The sequence below is a fragment of the Lytechinus variegatus genome, chromosome 3 (assembly GCF_018143015.1).
Source record: "Lytechinus variegatus isolate NC3 chromosome 3, Lvar_3.0, whole genome shotgun sequence".
Taxonomy (NCBI): Eukaryota; Metazoa; Echinodermata; class Echinoidea; order Temnopleuroida; family Toxopneustidae; genus Lytechinus; species Lytechinus variegatus.
In genome coordinates, this window is record NC_054742.1 from 44,781,788 (window position 1) to 44,799,571 (window position 17,784).

General features: G+C 35.4%; 1 protein-coding gene across 1 annotated transcript in view; it reads right to left on the reverse strand.

Moving 5' to 3' along the window:
* LOC121411133 (zinc transporter ZIP12-like) overlaps nucleotides 1-17,784 on the reverse strand; it is a 54,827-nt gene that overhangs the window by 18,716 nt on the left and 18,327 nt on the right. Inside the window, exons 2-3 of the mRNA XM_041603665.1 lie at nucleotides 15,074-15,409; nucleotides 1,988-2,195 (exon numbers count right to left, since the gene is read on the reverse strand). Of these exons, the coding sequence (XP_041459599.1) occupies nucleotides 1,988-2,195; nucleotides 15,074-15,409 (544 nt within the window). The remainder of the gene's footprint in view (nucleotides 1-1,987; nucleotides 2,196-15,073; nucleotides 15,410-17,784) is intronic.

The following is a 17,784-nucleotide window of genomic DNA, read 5'->3' on the forward strand; positions in this document are numbered from 1 at the left end:
TCAGTTCCAAAAATGCTATTGATATAAAATCTGAATTGGAGAGTGATCTCCAAGCAGTATCAGAGTGGCTTGCATGTAACAAATTAAAGTTGAATATAGCTAAATGTGAATTTGTTCTTATTGGTACCCGAAATCGTATACACAAAGTTGATAATGACATAACTGTATCCTTGAATGGCGAATTGCTAAAAAGAGTTACTAAAACAAAATATCTTGGAGTTGTTTTAGATGAATTCCTAGATTGGGGAGCTCATATCAGTCATATGAAATCCAAGATTGCTAAATGTATGTATCTTTTGAAAAGAATTAGACCTTATATATCTCAAAATCATGCCCTAATTTTGTATAAAACTATTATACAATGTCATTTAGACTATTGTGATGGAGTCTGGAGTAATACGGGTAAAGGGTATATAGAACAACTAACTTTGTTACAAAAACGAGCTCTTAAATTAGTATTGATGGTATCCAGAAGGTATCCAACAGAAGACCTCTATCGTCAATTAAAAATTGACAAAGTCACTGAAAGGCTTAGAATGAGAAAGATAATGCTAATTCACAAAATCTTGTATGGAGCTGTTCCAGAATATATAAGTAGACGATTTAATTATCAAATATATTACTATAGAACACGCAAATCGGATTATAGTCTTTGCATCCCCAAAGTAAAAACAAATTATGGGAAAAGGCGATTAGAATATAGAGGTGCAATTGCCTGGAATAATCTTACAAATGACCTAAAAGGTATAAGGTCCACTTTCAGTTTCAGATCACAACTAAGACTACATTTAAATGAAGCTACCATTATTAATGTGCTTTAATTAAATCTCTAATCAGACATATTAAGATTTATATAATGATTTCACTTGGGAAGGGTGGGGAAACGCAAGGGGTACAAGGGATAACGATTTGTATAGTTTTAGTTTTTTATAGTTTTTTTTGTAGGCCTATTTATCCACTTTAATTGTTTGTATCCGTGTAATATTTTGATTTTTTTTTTACTTTGTTTGCTTAAAAACTATGATCATTTTTGTGTATTGAATATTGTATATTGTATCACGGCCCCAATGAAAAACAGCTATGCTGAATGGGCTTTTTAACCGTGGTGAAATAAATAAATGAAATGAAATGTTAAAATAGTTTTACACTGAAGGTTCCCAGAGTCAAACAATGTCCTGGGATGGAAATAATGGTTTGAAAAATCCCCATCGAAATGGGCATCTATTGCATACGATTATTTAAAGGTCGAGTTTATTCCAACAGCAAGATTTATTTTCATAAAGAATAAAAAGAATAAAATAACAAAAAAAGCAAATTTTCTCAAAGTTTGATCTCATATATAGTGGTACCTCTTTAGTTATCAACCACTCTAACATAATTAAATGGTAAAGAAGCGATGACTAATATAAGTGAAGGGAATACAAAATCATAAAAAGTGAGAATGCCATGGCAACTTCAAGAATCATTTTGGAAATGAGGTTTTGTAATCGTGGGTGGAAATAAGCAAGGTCCAGACATTAGTTTCCCCGAGAAGTATAGTGACCTGTGACCGGGGTAAGGGAAACTGGATTTAGAAAGGGTAAGGGAGATAGGGAGGGAGAGAGGAGATACAGGGGAAGATAGAAAATGGATAAGGCGGAATAGGGGAAAGTGTGAGCGATAAAATGTAGTGGGACGAAAAATATGGGTATATGCATTATAGTTGACGTTCCCCGATCGAAAGGGTAAGGGGAGAGGAAAAGCGAAAGAATAGAGGTGCAAAAGACTGAAATATTTAATTATCCTCCGGACATCATTTCAAAATCTGTTACAAAAGTACACAATAAATTTTCCAGCTAAAGTAGCCATTGTTTTTATTATTAATGTTCTCGTTAGCACCTCCCCCGTATATTCTGTCTCCTCACTAAATCCCAGTCGGTGAGTTTGTAGAAAAAAATCTTACAGGTAGATATTTATAATTTTTTCAACATATCAAGAACGACCTTACCTGCCTCTCGTATGATATGGTTGCTACCAAACTCGTCGAAGATGTAATCCGAAAAGTAGGAAGGAGGGACAAGAAGACCCTCGCCAATACAGTGTCCATGGAGTAGGGAACTAACTAAGTGGGCAGCTAAGATCTCCAAACCTGACTGAGCGATATCATGTTCGTCGGGGATGCTGGCAGCTTTGATCAGTGTGTGAGCCTCAAAACACTGAAAAAATATAATAGATGAAACTTTTAATCGATCTGTCTGCAATTAATTTTCATGTCATTTCGGTTATTTCCGTTTCCAAGAATATAGATCAGAAGAATGAATGAGTCGTACCAAGCAAAAAGATGCAACCTACCAATAAGAAATAATCAATTGACAGTACATCACATTCTTAAATGTTGAATAAGGAGGATTTAAGCATCAAAGTCCTAAAATAAAAAATCAAAGCCTTAAAGTTTACAAAATCACTAGCTTACGGCGCAAAGTTATAAATATAATATTTATACAAAATTAAAATACAAACGAAATGCGGGGAAAAGGGAAAATAAAAAAGTGGAAATAAAATATCTTGAATTAAATGGAAACTTTGGATACACAAAGGAAGGATAAATACATACATTCATTTTCTATGTTTTCATTTAAAATCCACCTTCTTTTCTGCTTGCCCTTCATTTAAAATATTTTGTGATGGTAATGGTATAATAGGAATATATCGTGTTTACACCATACATTATTCTAGTATCCATACACTTATTGGGTGCATACTGTATTTTTATATTTTTTACATATTTCAAGTACTCACACCCCCCCCCCCCCGAGAGAGGGAGAGAGAATAAATTTATGACTGCTAAATGAATAGGAGATGAAAACTATTACGAATCTCATTAACCAACTCTGTGATACCATGGATACTGACCGTCATTATCCATGGAAACTTAGAGAGATCTATAGTTCATTTTCTTAGTACTTTCGCCAGGGATTTATTTCAATATTTTCTGGGTTCCTCACAGCTCTCTACTAAACAATAACAATGGCTCGTTTCTACTTCTGCCTATCATGACTATTTGCATTTAAAGCTGTCTTACATTATAGAATAAGGCAATGAAACAATGTTTTCTCTTTAAGAACAGAATGATGGAATGAAGAAACAGGTGCAACGTTGTTAGCAATCACAAGAATGATTCGATTAGTAAACTGTGTCTTGTTTTCATCGCAGTTGTAGGTTAAGGATGCGATTTTGTGGCATCACAAACACCTCATCAATACGCCTAGTGTAAGTAATTTTTAAAAAATAAAGATTGAAAACGATCTGACATGCGCATTCAATTTACAGTCAGATGCATTCGGTCACTTTATAATCAGATGCATTTTTGTAGCCCTATTCACATCAAAACGCCGGTGTTAATTTAACACCATAAAAGTAGTGAAACCATTAGGAATCATACAAAAAAGCAAGTTATGTAATTCGTATTACACGGATACTTTTACGGAATAGCTGCATAACTGTGACGTCAAAAATTAAATATTCATAATATCATAACTCTGCTTATAGATTTTCACCAAATTTCATTTTATGGGCTTCTTTATTTTTCTTTTTCTTTCTACTTTTATCGAAATATTTTGACCTCTTGGTCGTAAAACGCTGCAGGGGAATTCCCGATAGTCCCCCCCCCCTCAATTATGCTGAAAAAAATCTTTACATTTCCTGTATATTCTTCGGGGTTTGGCGATTTATACCTGAGAAGGGAGTTTTAGCAACAGCTAGGCAGACGCTTTCTAAAACGTAAAGAATCTATTATCAAATGCCCTTCAATACAATGAAATCTTTGTTGAAGATCGGAAAATCGGAACAGCAGTTTCATCAGCTCTGACACGTCGGACAAAACTGCTTTTCCGATACACCGACCCTCGGTTAAGATTCCAATGTGATTTGACTTGCGTTTTCAATTTATCTGCTGCCTTGTAGCTAGGATTCATTCTGCGTCGCGGAGCAAAAACTTGCTAGACTTTACAGGACGGGGGTGCTAATACAGGTAGTGTATAACGAACATATTTTCCTACACGCCATGTACAGGAGGGTCGTGAGGCCCCATTACAGAATTTTCGCTGAGCAACATACAATACGGAAGAAGTGAATGTAATGTCAAATATCCGCCAAATCCTTTTCTACATATGCAGTTCTCGGTCGCTCCGAGGTAGCTCCAATATTCACACTCTGCATGAATGCTATAACATGACCCTCGACAGCCTATTAGTAGGGATGAGTGATGCAGCAAAAGAAGAATGTCAAGCCATATAAAACTCCTATCATGGCTATATGAATATTTTAGTTACATAATCAATAGCTGGCGTCTAGAAGTCTTCCGGCAGAATGAGTCGCATCATGTTCATTGAACGAATCTGACAAATTGCCTGAATTATTGAACTTGTGAACTTGTATCAGTTCAACATTCAATAAGGCAAAAGCAATTTTGTGTCTCGCCCACTTATGAAAATAACCAGAAATATCATGATTTGTGAGGGCACGCAAGAGGATTTTATCGAAACTTCATTGTGAAATGACTGGGATGGAATAACACTTGTCATAAGAGCCTTGCATGTAAACTTTAACGTTGACCTGAAAATGACCTTTGACCTTACCATATGACCTCAGACTGCAGCAATAAGATGCAGGTCCCCCAAGTTCATCTACCATCCAAGTTTGGTTGAAAAGCGACTTACGGTTGCGGAGTTAAGAGTCTTGCATGTAAACTTTAACATTGACCTGAAAATGACCTTTGACCTCACCATGTGACCTCCGACTGCAGCATAACATGCAGGTCCCCCAAGTCCATCTACCATCCAAGTTTGGTTGAAAAGCGACATACGGTTGCGGAGTTAGGTGTCATAAGAGAGTCTTGCATGTAAACTTTAACGTTGACCTGAAAATGACCTTTGACCTTACCATATGACCTCAGACTGCAGCAACAAGATGCAGGTCCCCAAGTTCATCTACCATCCAAGTTTGGTTGAAAAGCGACTTTTTTTTGCGGAGTTAAGGGTCTTGCATGTAAACTTAAACATTGACCTGAAAATGACCTTTGACCTCACCATATGACCTCAGACTGCAGCAGAACATGCAGGTACCCCAAGTCCATCTAACATTGAAAAGCGACTTACAGTTGTGGAGTTAGGTGTAAGAGAGTCTTGCATGTAAACTTTAACGTTGACCTGAAAATGACCTTTGACCTTATCATGTGACCTCCGACTGCAGCATAACATGCAGGTCCCCCAAGTCCATCTACCATCCAAGTTTGGTTGAAAAGCGACTTACGGTTGCGGAGTTAAGAGTCTTGCATGTAAACTTTAACGTTGACCTGAAAATGACCTTTGACCTTACCATGTGACCTCCAACTGCAGCATAACATGCACGTCTCCCAAGTCCATCTACCATCCAAGTTTGGTTGAAAAGCGACACACGGTTGCGGAGTTAGGTGTCATAAGAGAGTCTTGCATGTAAACTTTAACGTTGACCTGAAAATGACCTTTGACCTTACCATATGACCTCAGACTGCAGCATAACATGCAGGTCCCCCAAGTCCATCTACCATCCAAGTTTGGTTGAAAAGCGACTTATGGTTGCGGAGTTAAGAGTCTTGCATGTAAACTTTAACGTTGACCTGAAAATGACCTTTGACCTTACCATGTGACCTCCAACTGCAGCATAACATGCACGTCTCCCAAGTCCATCTACCATCCAAGTTTGGTTGAAAAGCGACATACGGTTGCGGAGTTAGGTGTCATAAGAGAGTCTTGCATGTAAACTTTAACGTTGACCTGAAAATTACCTTTGACCTTACCATGTGACCTAGACTGCAGCATAACATGCAGGTCCCCCAAGTCCATCTACCATCCAAGTTTGGTTGAAAAGCGACTTATGGTTGCGGAGTTATGTGTCATTACAGGTTTGTGACGGACGGACGACGGACGACATTTGGATCCTTAAGTCTCGCCTTCTTTGGGCGAGACAATAAGAACGGTTAAACGAGCTTGGCCGATTTACGAAAATGAATTCATCGTTGGTATAATTAATGAACAAATTATGGGATGATTACTTTTAGTCCTATACTTCCCCCAAAGTTACAGTACAATTTCACACTCCACGATCAGAGTCACAACGAACGACCCTCTCCAGGGCGACATCTACACTTTAGTAGATAGTACTTCTTCCGGGATCATGAATGAAAGTTCATTGTCCATCTTGATCCCGTTGGTTCTGACAGACGGTCATTCACAGGGCGACTTTTAATCGCCTTTGAACAGTGGGTAATTAATTCGGTGAGTCATTAGTTATTTCAATATCCTTTGGGCATCTCAGAAAGTATTTTGGGAAGTCTGTCACTATATTCGTATCAATCATGCCACAGAAGTGCAAATTAATTATCTCTCAATGAGAAACGTAAAATTGCTATGAAACATATTGGGTGATATCTAATGAAGGTTCAATATCTAATGAATTGAATTGAATTTATTTTCATACTTCACAAATAAATCACAAGATAACAAAATAATTACATAATACAAGAAATACATTGGATTACATAGAAAAGACAAAGATAATGGCAGTAAATAAAGTGAAATATGAAGGAATATAACCTGCATGAAAAGCAGAGCTTATAATGTCTGCAGGTTCCTTAAAGTAATTAAGTTCGTAAGGAGATCGGACACTAAAGAATAATTAGACTACAAAGGAAAAGCCAAAGATTAACGCAAAATTCACGGGGTAAAGAATTATAGGAAAAGTGGACAATGTGAAATATAGGAGGGGTACGTGAAAGGTGAAATGAGTCCCTTTGGCGGGTGGGGTAAGAATGGATGAGGTTGTTTCTTTGAAACAAGGAAGAAAACATTTCCGGTAGACCATCTTTTGAGAGTTGAAACATGAATGTACCCAAATGAAATTCGTAAAGATCATGAATTTTCAGGATTTTTATTTATTTTTTATTTTTTATAAATAATGGATTTGTGTGCATAAAAGTCAGATTGGTTAATTACTCTAAATGCCCGCTTTTGGAATTTTTGTAAATAACGTTTCTAATACAGTCTTGTTTGTATTATCCCAAGCCAATATACCATAATTTAATCGTGATGAAATGAGAGTTATATATAAGTTTAATAGTAAATAATCAGGGAAAAAGAATTGTAGCTTGTTTAAAATACCAATACTTCTAGATGTCAATTTACTCAAGTAATTAATGTGACTCTTCCAAGACAAATCATGATCAATATAGCCCAAGAAATTTGGTGGATTCAACCTGTAATAAATTTACATTATCCATGACTACTTGACCACGTAAAATTTTGAGAGAATTACTGAAAATCATAAATTAGTTTTCTTAACATTAATTGACAACTTGTTAGCTCTAATCCAAGACTGAACTGATAGAAGTTCTGTATTCAAAGTATTAAGTAATTAATGAACAAATTATGGGATGATTACTTTTAGTCCTATACTTCCCCCCCCCCAAAGTTACAGTACAATTTCACACTCCACGATCAGAGTCACAACGAACGACCCTCTCCAGGGCGACATCTACACTTTAGTAGATAGTACTTCTTCCGGGATCATGAATGAAAGTTCATTGTCCATCTTGATCCCGTTGGTTCTGACAGACGGTCATTCACAGGGCGACTTTTAATCGCCTTTGAACAGTGGGCAATTAATTCGGTGAGTCATTAGTTATTTCAATATCCTTTGGGCATCTCAGAAAGTATTTTGGGAAGTCTGTCACTATATTCGTATCAATCATGCCACAGAAGTGCAAATTAATTATCTCTCAATGAGAAACGTAAAATTGCTATGAAACATATTGGGTGATATCTAATGAAGGTTCAATATCTAATGAATTGAATTGAATTTATTTTCATACTTCACAAATAAATCACAAGATAACAAAATAATTACATAATACAAGAAATACATTGGATTACATAGAAAAGACAAAGATAATGGCAGTAAATAAAGTGAAATATGAAGGAATATAGAACCTGCATGAAAAGCAGAGCTTATAATGTCTACAGGTTCCTTAAAGTAATTAAGTTCGTAAGGAGATCGGACACTAAAGAATAATTAGACTACAAAGGAAAAGCCAAAGATTAGCGCAAAATTCACGGGGTAAAGAATTATAGGAAAAGTGGACAATGTGAAATATAGGAGGGGGATGAGCGAAGAATAAAAAAAGTCAAAAACTATACCACATTATACCTTTAAAAAGGTACAAATCAAATACATTATATATATTCAGCCAGTGAGTATTAACGGTGTCCATAACTGGACAAAAGAAATGATTTCAGTTTACATTTAAACATACTTAGGGATTAACAGCTAGTTATTTCGTTTGGAAGATTATTCCAAAGCCTTGGTCCTTCGAATACAATTGTTCTTTGAGCAAATAACGTACGAGTACGTGGAAGGTGAAATGAGTCCCTTTGGCGGGTGGGGTAAGAATGGATGAGGTTGTTTCTTTGAAACAAGGAAGAAAACATTTCCGGTAGACCATCTTTTGAGAGTTGAAACATGAATGTACCCAAATGAAATTCGTAAAGATCATGAATTTTCAGGATTTTTATTTATTTTTTATTTTTTATAAATAATGGATTTGTGTGCATAAAAGTCAGATGGGTTAATTACTCTAAATGCCCGCTTTTGGAATTTTTGTAAATAACGTTTCTAATACAGTCTTGTTTGTATTATCCCAAGCCAATATACCATAATTTAATCGTGATGAAATGAGAGTTATATATAAGTTTAATAGTAAATAATCAGGGAAAAAGAATTGTAGCTTGTTTAAAATACCAATACTTCTAGATGTCAATTTACTCAAGTAATTAATGTGACTCTTCCAAGACAAATCATGATCAATATAGCCCAAGAAATTTGGTGGATTCAACCTGTAATAAATTTACATTATCCATGACTACTTGACCACGTAAAATTTTGAGAGAATTACTGAAAATCATAAATTAGTTTTCTTAACATTAATTGACAACTTGTTAGCTCTAATCCAAGACTGAACTGATAGAAGTTCTGTATTCAAAGTATTAAGTAGCGTATGTGGGTCACGATGAGACAGAAAAAGTTTAGAATCATCAGCAAACAAAATAAATGACAAAATATTGGAAGAATTCTTATCATTAATGTAAAGAATAAAAAGTAAGGGACCAAGGAGTGATCGTTGGGGTACTCCGCAAGATATTGATTTCAAACTAGAATTTATACCTATATAAGAAACAAATTGTTTACGAGAACTGGGGTAGCTCCTGAACCAATCCAAGGTAGCTCCTGAACCAATGAAGGTTCTAATGAAGGTTGTTTCGAAATTAATTTTATTATTTTCACGTTCTTTTGGATTTATCAATCATAACCTTTTAAATTGTAAACCATAATTTCCTTATGAGATAAATGTTCCTTAATTATGCTGATAAGTATACTACTTTGATCGCTAAAGACCAGCGCGCACCTTACGATTGGTCTGCCATCCGATTTTGGAATAAATGTAGTGGAATTTGATGTTAACATTGATACATGGAATATCTTACTGTGTACAGTTCTAAATCATCATACGAATAATCATTTTCAAATCTGAAACTATATGCCATCATCCTTATTAGAATAAAAGTAATTTTGCGTCCAGCCACCCCACAACCAACGATAAGTCGCTTGGGAAGGTTCTCTGCTATAATAGCAAAATAAGTGAGTTGATCTTCCAAAAGCAAATGAAAAGTTTGCCTATTTGAAAGAAAAACATATTTTTTCATGTCAAAATTTCAAGTTGTAGAGTTGTATAAAAAACTAAATACAGGAGTTTCTTTGACACAAGAGTTAAATTGCTTGGAAGTTTCATTGAATTTGCACAGAGTGTACTTTCATGCTTGAGTGAACTTTGAACTTCAAACATTTTTCCTCTCTTCTATATAAAGCTAGTTTCACCGACATTCAATTAAGTACTTTTGTAGGTTATTGTTGATCAATTTTGACAAGTTAAATATCAATTTAAAGCTTAAGATGTACTTTTTAAAATTCAATAAAGGGTCTAAAAATCTATTTAGGGCGACTTATTGTTGGTTTGGGGTTGGCTGGTCACATTCAATATATATAGTAGCAAGCGTATGATTGTCAACAAATTGAAACTAAATTGGCATTTACTCCAAAATAAAGGCTTGCAATCATTCAAAATTGTTATATCAGTATTCTTTCAATTAATTGATACTTTTCATTCACATTTTCAGAAAATGAACAAAATGGGATTTATTCGTGGCCCAATCGTAAGGTGTGCGGTGGCCTCAAGACTGTATCCGAGCGCCCTGAAGATTTCAAAATAGACCTAACTTTACATTAAAAAAATCTTGCATGTAAACCATTTCCTGCTCGAATCACTACACGTCTTAGATCCGCGTTATAGATATGAATTCATTGAGTTCTTATATGCATCTCTCATTTCCTAGGGGCAAGGACAGTCAGCAAGTAGGTCGTTCGATGCCATGGGCAGACGACAGATTAGCTCAGATTCGTCATCATTCATAGTACCGCCTTGAGTTTGACCAGAGTTTCTTATCCATCAACTACATGTTACTGATCTATATAACAAGTGGAATGCCTCTGGCCGTCTCACCTGCATCACGCAGTTCAATATAGCAGCAGTGCTGACTTTGAATACTACTCTAACTCGTACAAGATGTTCAGTGATACATGGTTACTCTTATGTCCACTTTTTATGAACTAGACCAATAAACTTACAGAGATATGATGGTTATTCAACAAAAAACCCAACATGGACAAAGTTCACTGACCTTACATGACCTTTGACCTTGATCATGTGACCTGAACCTCGCACAGGATGTTCAGTGATACTTGATTACTCTTATGTACAAGTTTCATGAATCAGATCCATAAACTTTCAAAGTTATGATGGTAATTCAACAGATACATCCAATTCGGAGAAAGTTCATTGACCTTTGACCTTGGTCATGTGACCTGAAACGCGCACAGGATGTTCAGTGATACTTGATTACTCTAATGTCCAAGTTTAATGAACTAGACCAATAAACTTTCAAAGTTATGATGGTAATTCAACAGACACCCCCGATTCGGCCAAAGTTCATTGACCCTAAATGACCTTTGACCTTAATCATTAGACCTGAAACTTGCACAAAATGTTCAGTGATGCTTGATTACTATTATGTCCAAGTTTCATGAATCAGATCCATAAACTTTCAAAGTTATGATGGGAATTCAACAGATATCCCCAATTCGGCTAAAGTTCATTGACCCTAAATGACCTTTGACCTTGGTCATGTGACGTGAAACTCATGCAGGATGTTCAGTGATACTTGATTAACCTTATGTCCAAGTTTCATGAACTAGGTCCATATATTTTCTAAGTTATGATGATATTTCAAAAACTTAACCTCAGGTTAAGATTTCGATGTTGATTCCTCCAACATGGTCTAAGTTCATTGACCCTAAATGACCTTTGACCTTGGTCATGTAACATGAAACTCTAATAGGATGTTCAGTAATACTTGATTAACCTTATGGCCAAGTTTTATTAACTAGGTCCATATACTTTCTAAGTTATGACGTCATTTCAAAAACTTAACCTCAGGTTAAGATTTGATGTTCACGCCGCCGCCGCCGTCGGAAAAGCGGCGCCTATAGTCTCACTCTGCTTCGCAGGTGAGACAAAAATGGGGAACGACAATAACTCTTAGATATTTACATCCGAGACAGATTTAAGACCAACCGTAAATCTGGGGGGGGGGTGAAAGTTGTTTGTTTCTGACAAAATTTGAACAGAAAAGTGTCCACCATCACTGATAAATCCTGGATCTGCAGCGGTTTATGACAGACCGAATTCTTCTCTTCAACACGTTTAAGGAAGGTTTAGGGGGCTAAGGCCTTTTCATGTTTTTTTCTTTATTTTTGGCTCCACATACTACAGAACATAGACATCTCTGCTATTATCATTAAACAAACCTTATAGAATCAGTGTTTGGTTAGTATTTACCATGACTATCCCATAACATTTTCCCGCCATAATTGACGAAGGGTGTAACAGTGAAATCAGGCAAACTATATATGCATTTGAGGGAGGGGCATGTAGCTTGCTTCGATTTTTTTCCTTTTAAAATTTGCTTTTATATTTGAAAAACAGAATATTACAGACGACATTAATACGTTCCCCGATTTACTGCCAGTCATAAATCCTCGTAAGATCCTGGTCAAATTGAGCAAAATAAATATTTAAAACCCAATTTACATTTAGCAGCAAGGTTTATTATCTACAATATATAGATCGTATAACAGTTTTCTGGTTTATTTCATGTGAATTAAATAACTGATCTTAAAATTTGGTTTACCATAATCATGAAAAAAAAAAACATATACAGCGAGTATCAAAATGATTTTGACATTTTAGCTAGAATTTATGCTTAGAGTGATTTTACTATAATAAAAAAACAATCATGATTTGACCCATTCAAAGATTATATAAAGCTAAATGATAACTTTGATAAATGATAAAAATGATAAAATGCTTTGCATTTAAGAACATTAAAAGAAAGATGGGGAGTGCATGATGTCATCGCGTGTCTCATGTGTACACTATCATGATGTTTATGTAACCCTTTTATGAGATTATAATTTTAAATGTATAATCAAAGTTTAGGCGATTTCGATTCAACTTAAAATTTTTGACATTTCCAGCATTTTTTTTTATTTCTTCTTCTTTTCATTCAAATAAACTGTTTGTTCGAGGGGACATGGCCTATTAGATAATATCATTACGTACCTCGGTTTTATAACTGGTGTTTCGAAATATTGAAAACAAAAATATCACAATATAGCAAAACAAACAAGATTAGGGACGAAAATATCCGATGGATGCAGGAATAAAACACACAGTAAATGAAACAATGCCTTGGAATCTTCCGAAATTTTGTCAATATATAGCATGAAATTCAATAATACGATTCCAAATCAGTTGCTATTTATGGAACCATAGTCTTTATATTTTCAAGCAGGCCTCTTAAAGATTTAAAGTTGATCCAAAGTTATCGACTTCCTGTTATATACCTTGATGTGTTCATTGAATTTCAAAACAATTTATATATAGTATATAGTATTTTCATTTATTTTTCATTTGTATTATTATTGTGATATATATATATATATATATATTTTTTTTTTGGGGGGGGGAATGTTTTTATTTTTTACTGGTATTAGACGTGTAAATTTTTATGAACGCCCTTTTATTTCAACGTTTAAAGATGGAATATACGACTTCATATTCTTTTTGAACTTGATTCAATCTTCGCAAATTATCAAAAATGTTAAGATTTGTTTGTCAATCCATATAGTTATAGCCTACTGTAGTGACTATCCTACTCCATCCCTACCTCTGCTCCACTCATTCTTTACTTATAGTCATCTGTCCTGAAACTTATATTGACTGAAATAATAACACTTAATACAGGTATGAATATCAATATGTATATATTTTTGTTGATGCTTCCAGTTTTCAATTACATCTGATGCTGGATATGCCGTCGTCGTCATTTTTGTTTAAAACTTTCATTTTTATCATTTGCAAAAATAGTCAACTGCTGCATTATACAATAGTGTTTAAACCGCTAGCTTGTGCCTCTTATCTATTTTCTTTTTAACACAGGAGGAGTCTCGGGTTTCCTTTCGAGTTATTTTTAAACGTAGAATCCGGAAGTTTGAAAAGTCATTCCACTCAACCCTTACTCGCCCCCAATTTTGTATCCTTCATCCAAGACAGCGAGTGCACCCTACCCGATGTGAACAGGTTCGTGTGCCGAAGTTATTTGGTGAATTGTATTGAAATCATTCATTGAAAACGAAAATATGCTCCGAAATAAATTGCGTACAAAATTAAGTGAGGGTGATCCTGGAGGCGTGAAGTTTAAAAGATGGGGAAATTAGTTATTAACGCATCTATTCAGACAATGTCAGACGATCTGACCACTGATTTGGCTATCAAACGATCGGCGCGGCTATCTGTGTGAATTAGTTCTAGGAAGTTGACTGCTGCGTTAATAGAATTTATCTCCTTGTTCGGACAATTTCCGAGTATTTTTTATTTCTTTTGACATGCAAGAGGGTTGCTATAGTCCGCTAACCGAGGACGCGTCCTACACGAACACATTTATTATATTGGCCGAACGGGAACATAATGCGTTCAGTACATGACATATTGTATCAAACAGTTTGAAATGAGATGAGGAATTGATTGACATGGTTATCTAGGACGTCCCTGGTTGATGTGTAAAATGTAAGAAACTGTCCCCTGAGATATCATAACACACTCACAGCCACCGGCGCAGATACACACACACACACACAAGAAATTTGCTGATTTTGACATTTTAAGAACTTTTTGTAGAAATTCATGAACATGGATGTATGTTACTCATAAAAACTCATCTGAAAAGTCGAAAATTATGAAAATTCAAAATAAATGAAATAAAGTTGATGAATTCGACCAAAATTTATTTGCGTAAGCTACAGGTTAATACAGTAGGCGTATGTTCCGCCTTTGCATATAGCGTTTATCACATCGGAACATGCATTTTAGCGCCCATTAACGGATTTGTGGCTTGTCCGCGTATACGATGTAAAGAAGAATCTCCACTCCCTGAGTATAGTATTTCAACAATGAGGGGTCAATAAGCTCTAATTGATTACGACAATTATCCTACAGGGTACCCATTTAACACCTGTATAGGTGGAGAGTGGTGAAGAGTGCATTGACATCTTGCAAAAGGGCACTATCAAGTGCCTCGGTCGGATATGAACACACGATCCTCTGAATACAAGGTGAGAGGGGTGAGAGTCAAAGCCGATACACCACGACCTTTCTTTTTTTCTCTCTTTTTTTTTTTTACCCAACTAGCATATAGTCGCTCCCAGAGTCGCTCGAGTCTCAAAAGTCTCACGATATCTACCAAAGACGTCAAAGAAAAGAAAAGGCTGTCGGTTGGCTACAAATTGCGGTGAAATTCTTGGCGTGACACTGACCCTAAATACAACTCACCTGAAAAGAAGATGTTGGTATATAAGTCTTATTGATGCTCTTCAGAAGTAGCTCCAACTTTTCCTCCGAGAACATGGCTCCGTTTCCGAATGATATCCGAGAACCGAGTTTAGGAGTGGAGCCCGTCGAGTTGAGACCGCTCAGTGCAAGAAGGTAATCTCTGTACGAGAAGGAATCGTTGGTTCCAACGGTAGAAGGTCCAAGTGTACATGTCGCCTCTGGTGCATGGATGTAGTACAGGATGACCAGGCTAGCTGGACCAAATGTTGCTTCGCTCAGGTAACCGTCTCTTGTATCTACCCCTACTATCCGGAAGAGCGTCTCCGCTGGTATGCACTAGATTTGAGTAAGAAGGTAACACAACAAGGAATGAAATGATGGAATGATGCAGAGGGGCAGATGAGAGATGTATAACTTTATTCCTACTTCAAACATGTCAACCAAAGTTTAATCAAAGGCCGAAACAAAATTACAGAAATCTTTGAATTGGCTACATGAAAAAATGCATAAACGTCCAAATCATAATGAATGAATGTTTTCAATCAAATTGCATAAATTTGTAAAGAGAAGGCATTTTTTTCCATTATTCTATTTTTTTTAATAATATGATGAATATGCAATAGAATATATTAATATTTCCAATTTCAATAGCTAAAGCTGACAAAATGCGGGATCCGATGTTGTTACATACTGACTATCTAATTTACATTTCACTTTAGGGCCTAGGTCTGTGAAATTTGAAGAAAAAAAACCCTCCGAAAGTGAAAAACAATTATGCTTTGACTGCTCGATTGTTGCTGTAACTGATTATGACTTAAAAGGTTTTGCAACTTATTGATGTTACCTCGAACTTACGAAAATTAAATATTTTTGATACATTACATCTACTTCTGCGGACTCCGATAAAAACTACGGTGTCCCTCAAGGATCTATTCTGGGTCCGCTTTTGTTCCTAATTTATTGGTGATATCGTAAAGCATATTAAAAATGGATCTATTCACCTATATGCTGATGACACGGTAGTCTATTTCTCCCATAAAAATGTAACAACTATATTGAAACCCAACTGAATTCTGAGCTGAAAAGAATAAACAACTGGTTGTGTGATTCCAAACTAAGTCTTAACTGTGATAAAACAGTAAGTATGCTATTTGGCTCTGGAAAAGTGATTGGTAAATGTAATAGGTTGAACTTGAATGTAAATGGAATACATATAAAATAAGTGGAATCAACTAAATATCTTGGCATGCTGTTAGATCCCAGTTTAAAATGGTATTTGCATATCGAATATATATGTTTTATAATAAACAAACTCATACGTTTATTAGCTCGGCTGCATCACTATATTGAAAATTTAGAAATTGTGTACAATGCCATTATTCTCCCTATTTTTTACTATGGTGATATAGTATATGGTTCAGCATGTGCAAAATACATCGATTAATTGCAGAAACTTCAAAACAGAGCATGCAGAACTGAGTATATTAGGAATAAGTCCATACAGTCGCGTGTCTATACTCATGATACTTGAGTTACATGTTCGTTTGGGTTGGAAAACCTTATCAACTAGACGTTGTTGTCATCTATACAATGGTCTTTAAGGCTTTAAATGAACTTGCTCCTAAATATTCAAAAGTATTTTTCAAACATTCCAGTAGCCAGTATAATTATTCTCTCAATTCCCCATGAAAATTTAATATTGGCAAAACCTAAAACAAATTATTGTAAACGTTCATTCTCGTACAGAGGTGCTTCTCAATTCAATAATCTCCCTGCAAATCTAAAGGTCCCTTGTAGTCTCAAAGTCTTCTTACATAGGCTCAATGCCTTCCTCCCTGATCTATGAAGTATTTTGAATTTGATACTGGAACACCCCCCATATCCCCTATTTTCCCCCTTTTGTTTTAAGAGATTTTTGTAAGAATTTTCTTAAGTACTTGTGTTTTAATCTTTGGACCCTGTGGAAGAACAGTACTGTCTATGGGCAGAGCTGAACTGGGTGTTCTTCCGATTTCACTATTTCTCATGTCTCTTTGATACTGTTGTTTCTTTATATATATCTGTTCTAACTTGTTATTTTTTTATATCTTGCTTTTATATGTTCATTTGTGAATTTAATACATATAATACAGATAATAATTCATATGATCCATGTTATGTATTTAAATGTGTAAAGTCTAGCCAATTTATTAATGAAATGTCATAACTTTCCTATAACTTTTATTTTTATTAAAATGAACTTGCTCCAGGATGGAACTTAACTTCAAGCTTGTTCAAGATTTTCATTTTTTGCTTCAAATTTTGAAACATGTACGTCAAATGACAATTCGACCTTTGTGTAAACTTTGCGAAACATGTTTTTTTATTTGAAAAAAAAAACGGTTACTAAGAACCTCGGTGATGATGACTAATATCCTCGTTATTGCTTGACAAAATTATGTGCGGTATTCTTCAAACCTCTAAAAGAAACGAGAAAAGGATTGAACTTTGGATTAATTTGACTAGCGTTGTTGGCTTCAACTATATTCATTAACTTTCATGAGATGATTTCATCATAAAATCCCTGCAATACAGATCATAAAAATGAGTCGAATTGTATACAACAAAATGCAGTCCCATCAGACCCTGTATTATACAGTCATACAAGTCACGAGGCTTTCCGTATAGCCTGGATTTGTTCAATATCTGTGAGCACACGAGTTAATCTCACT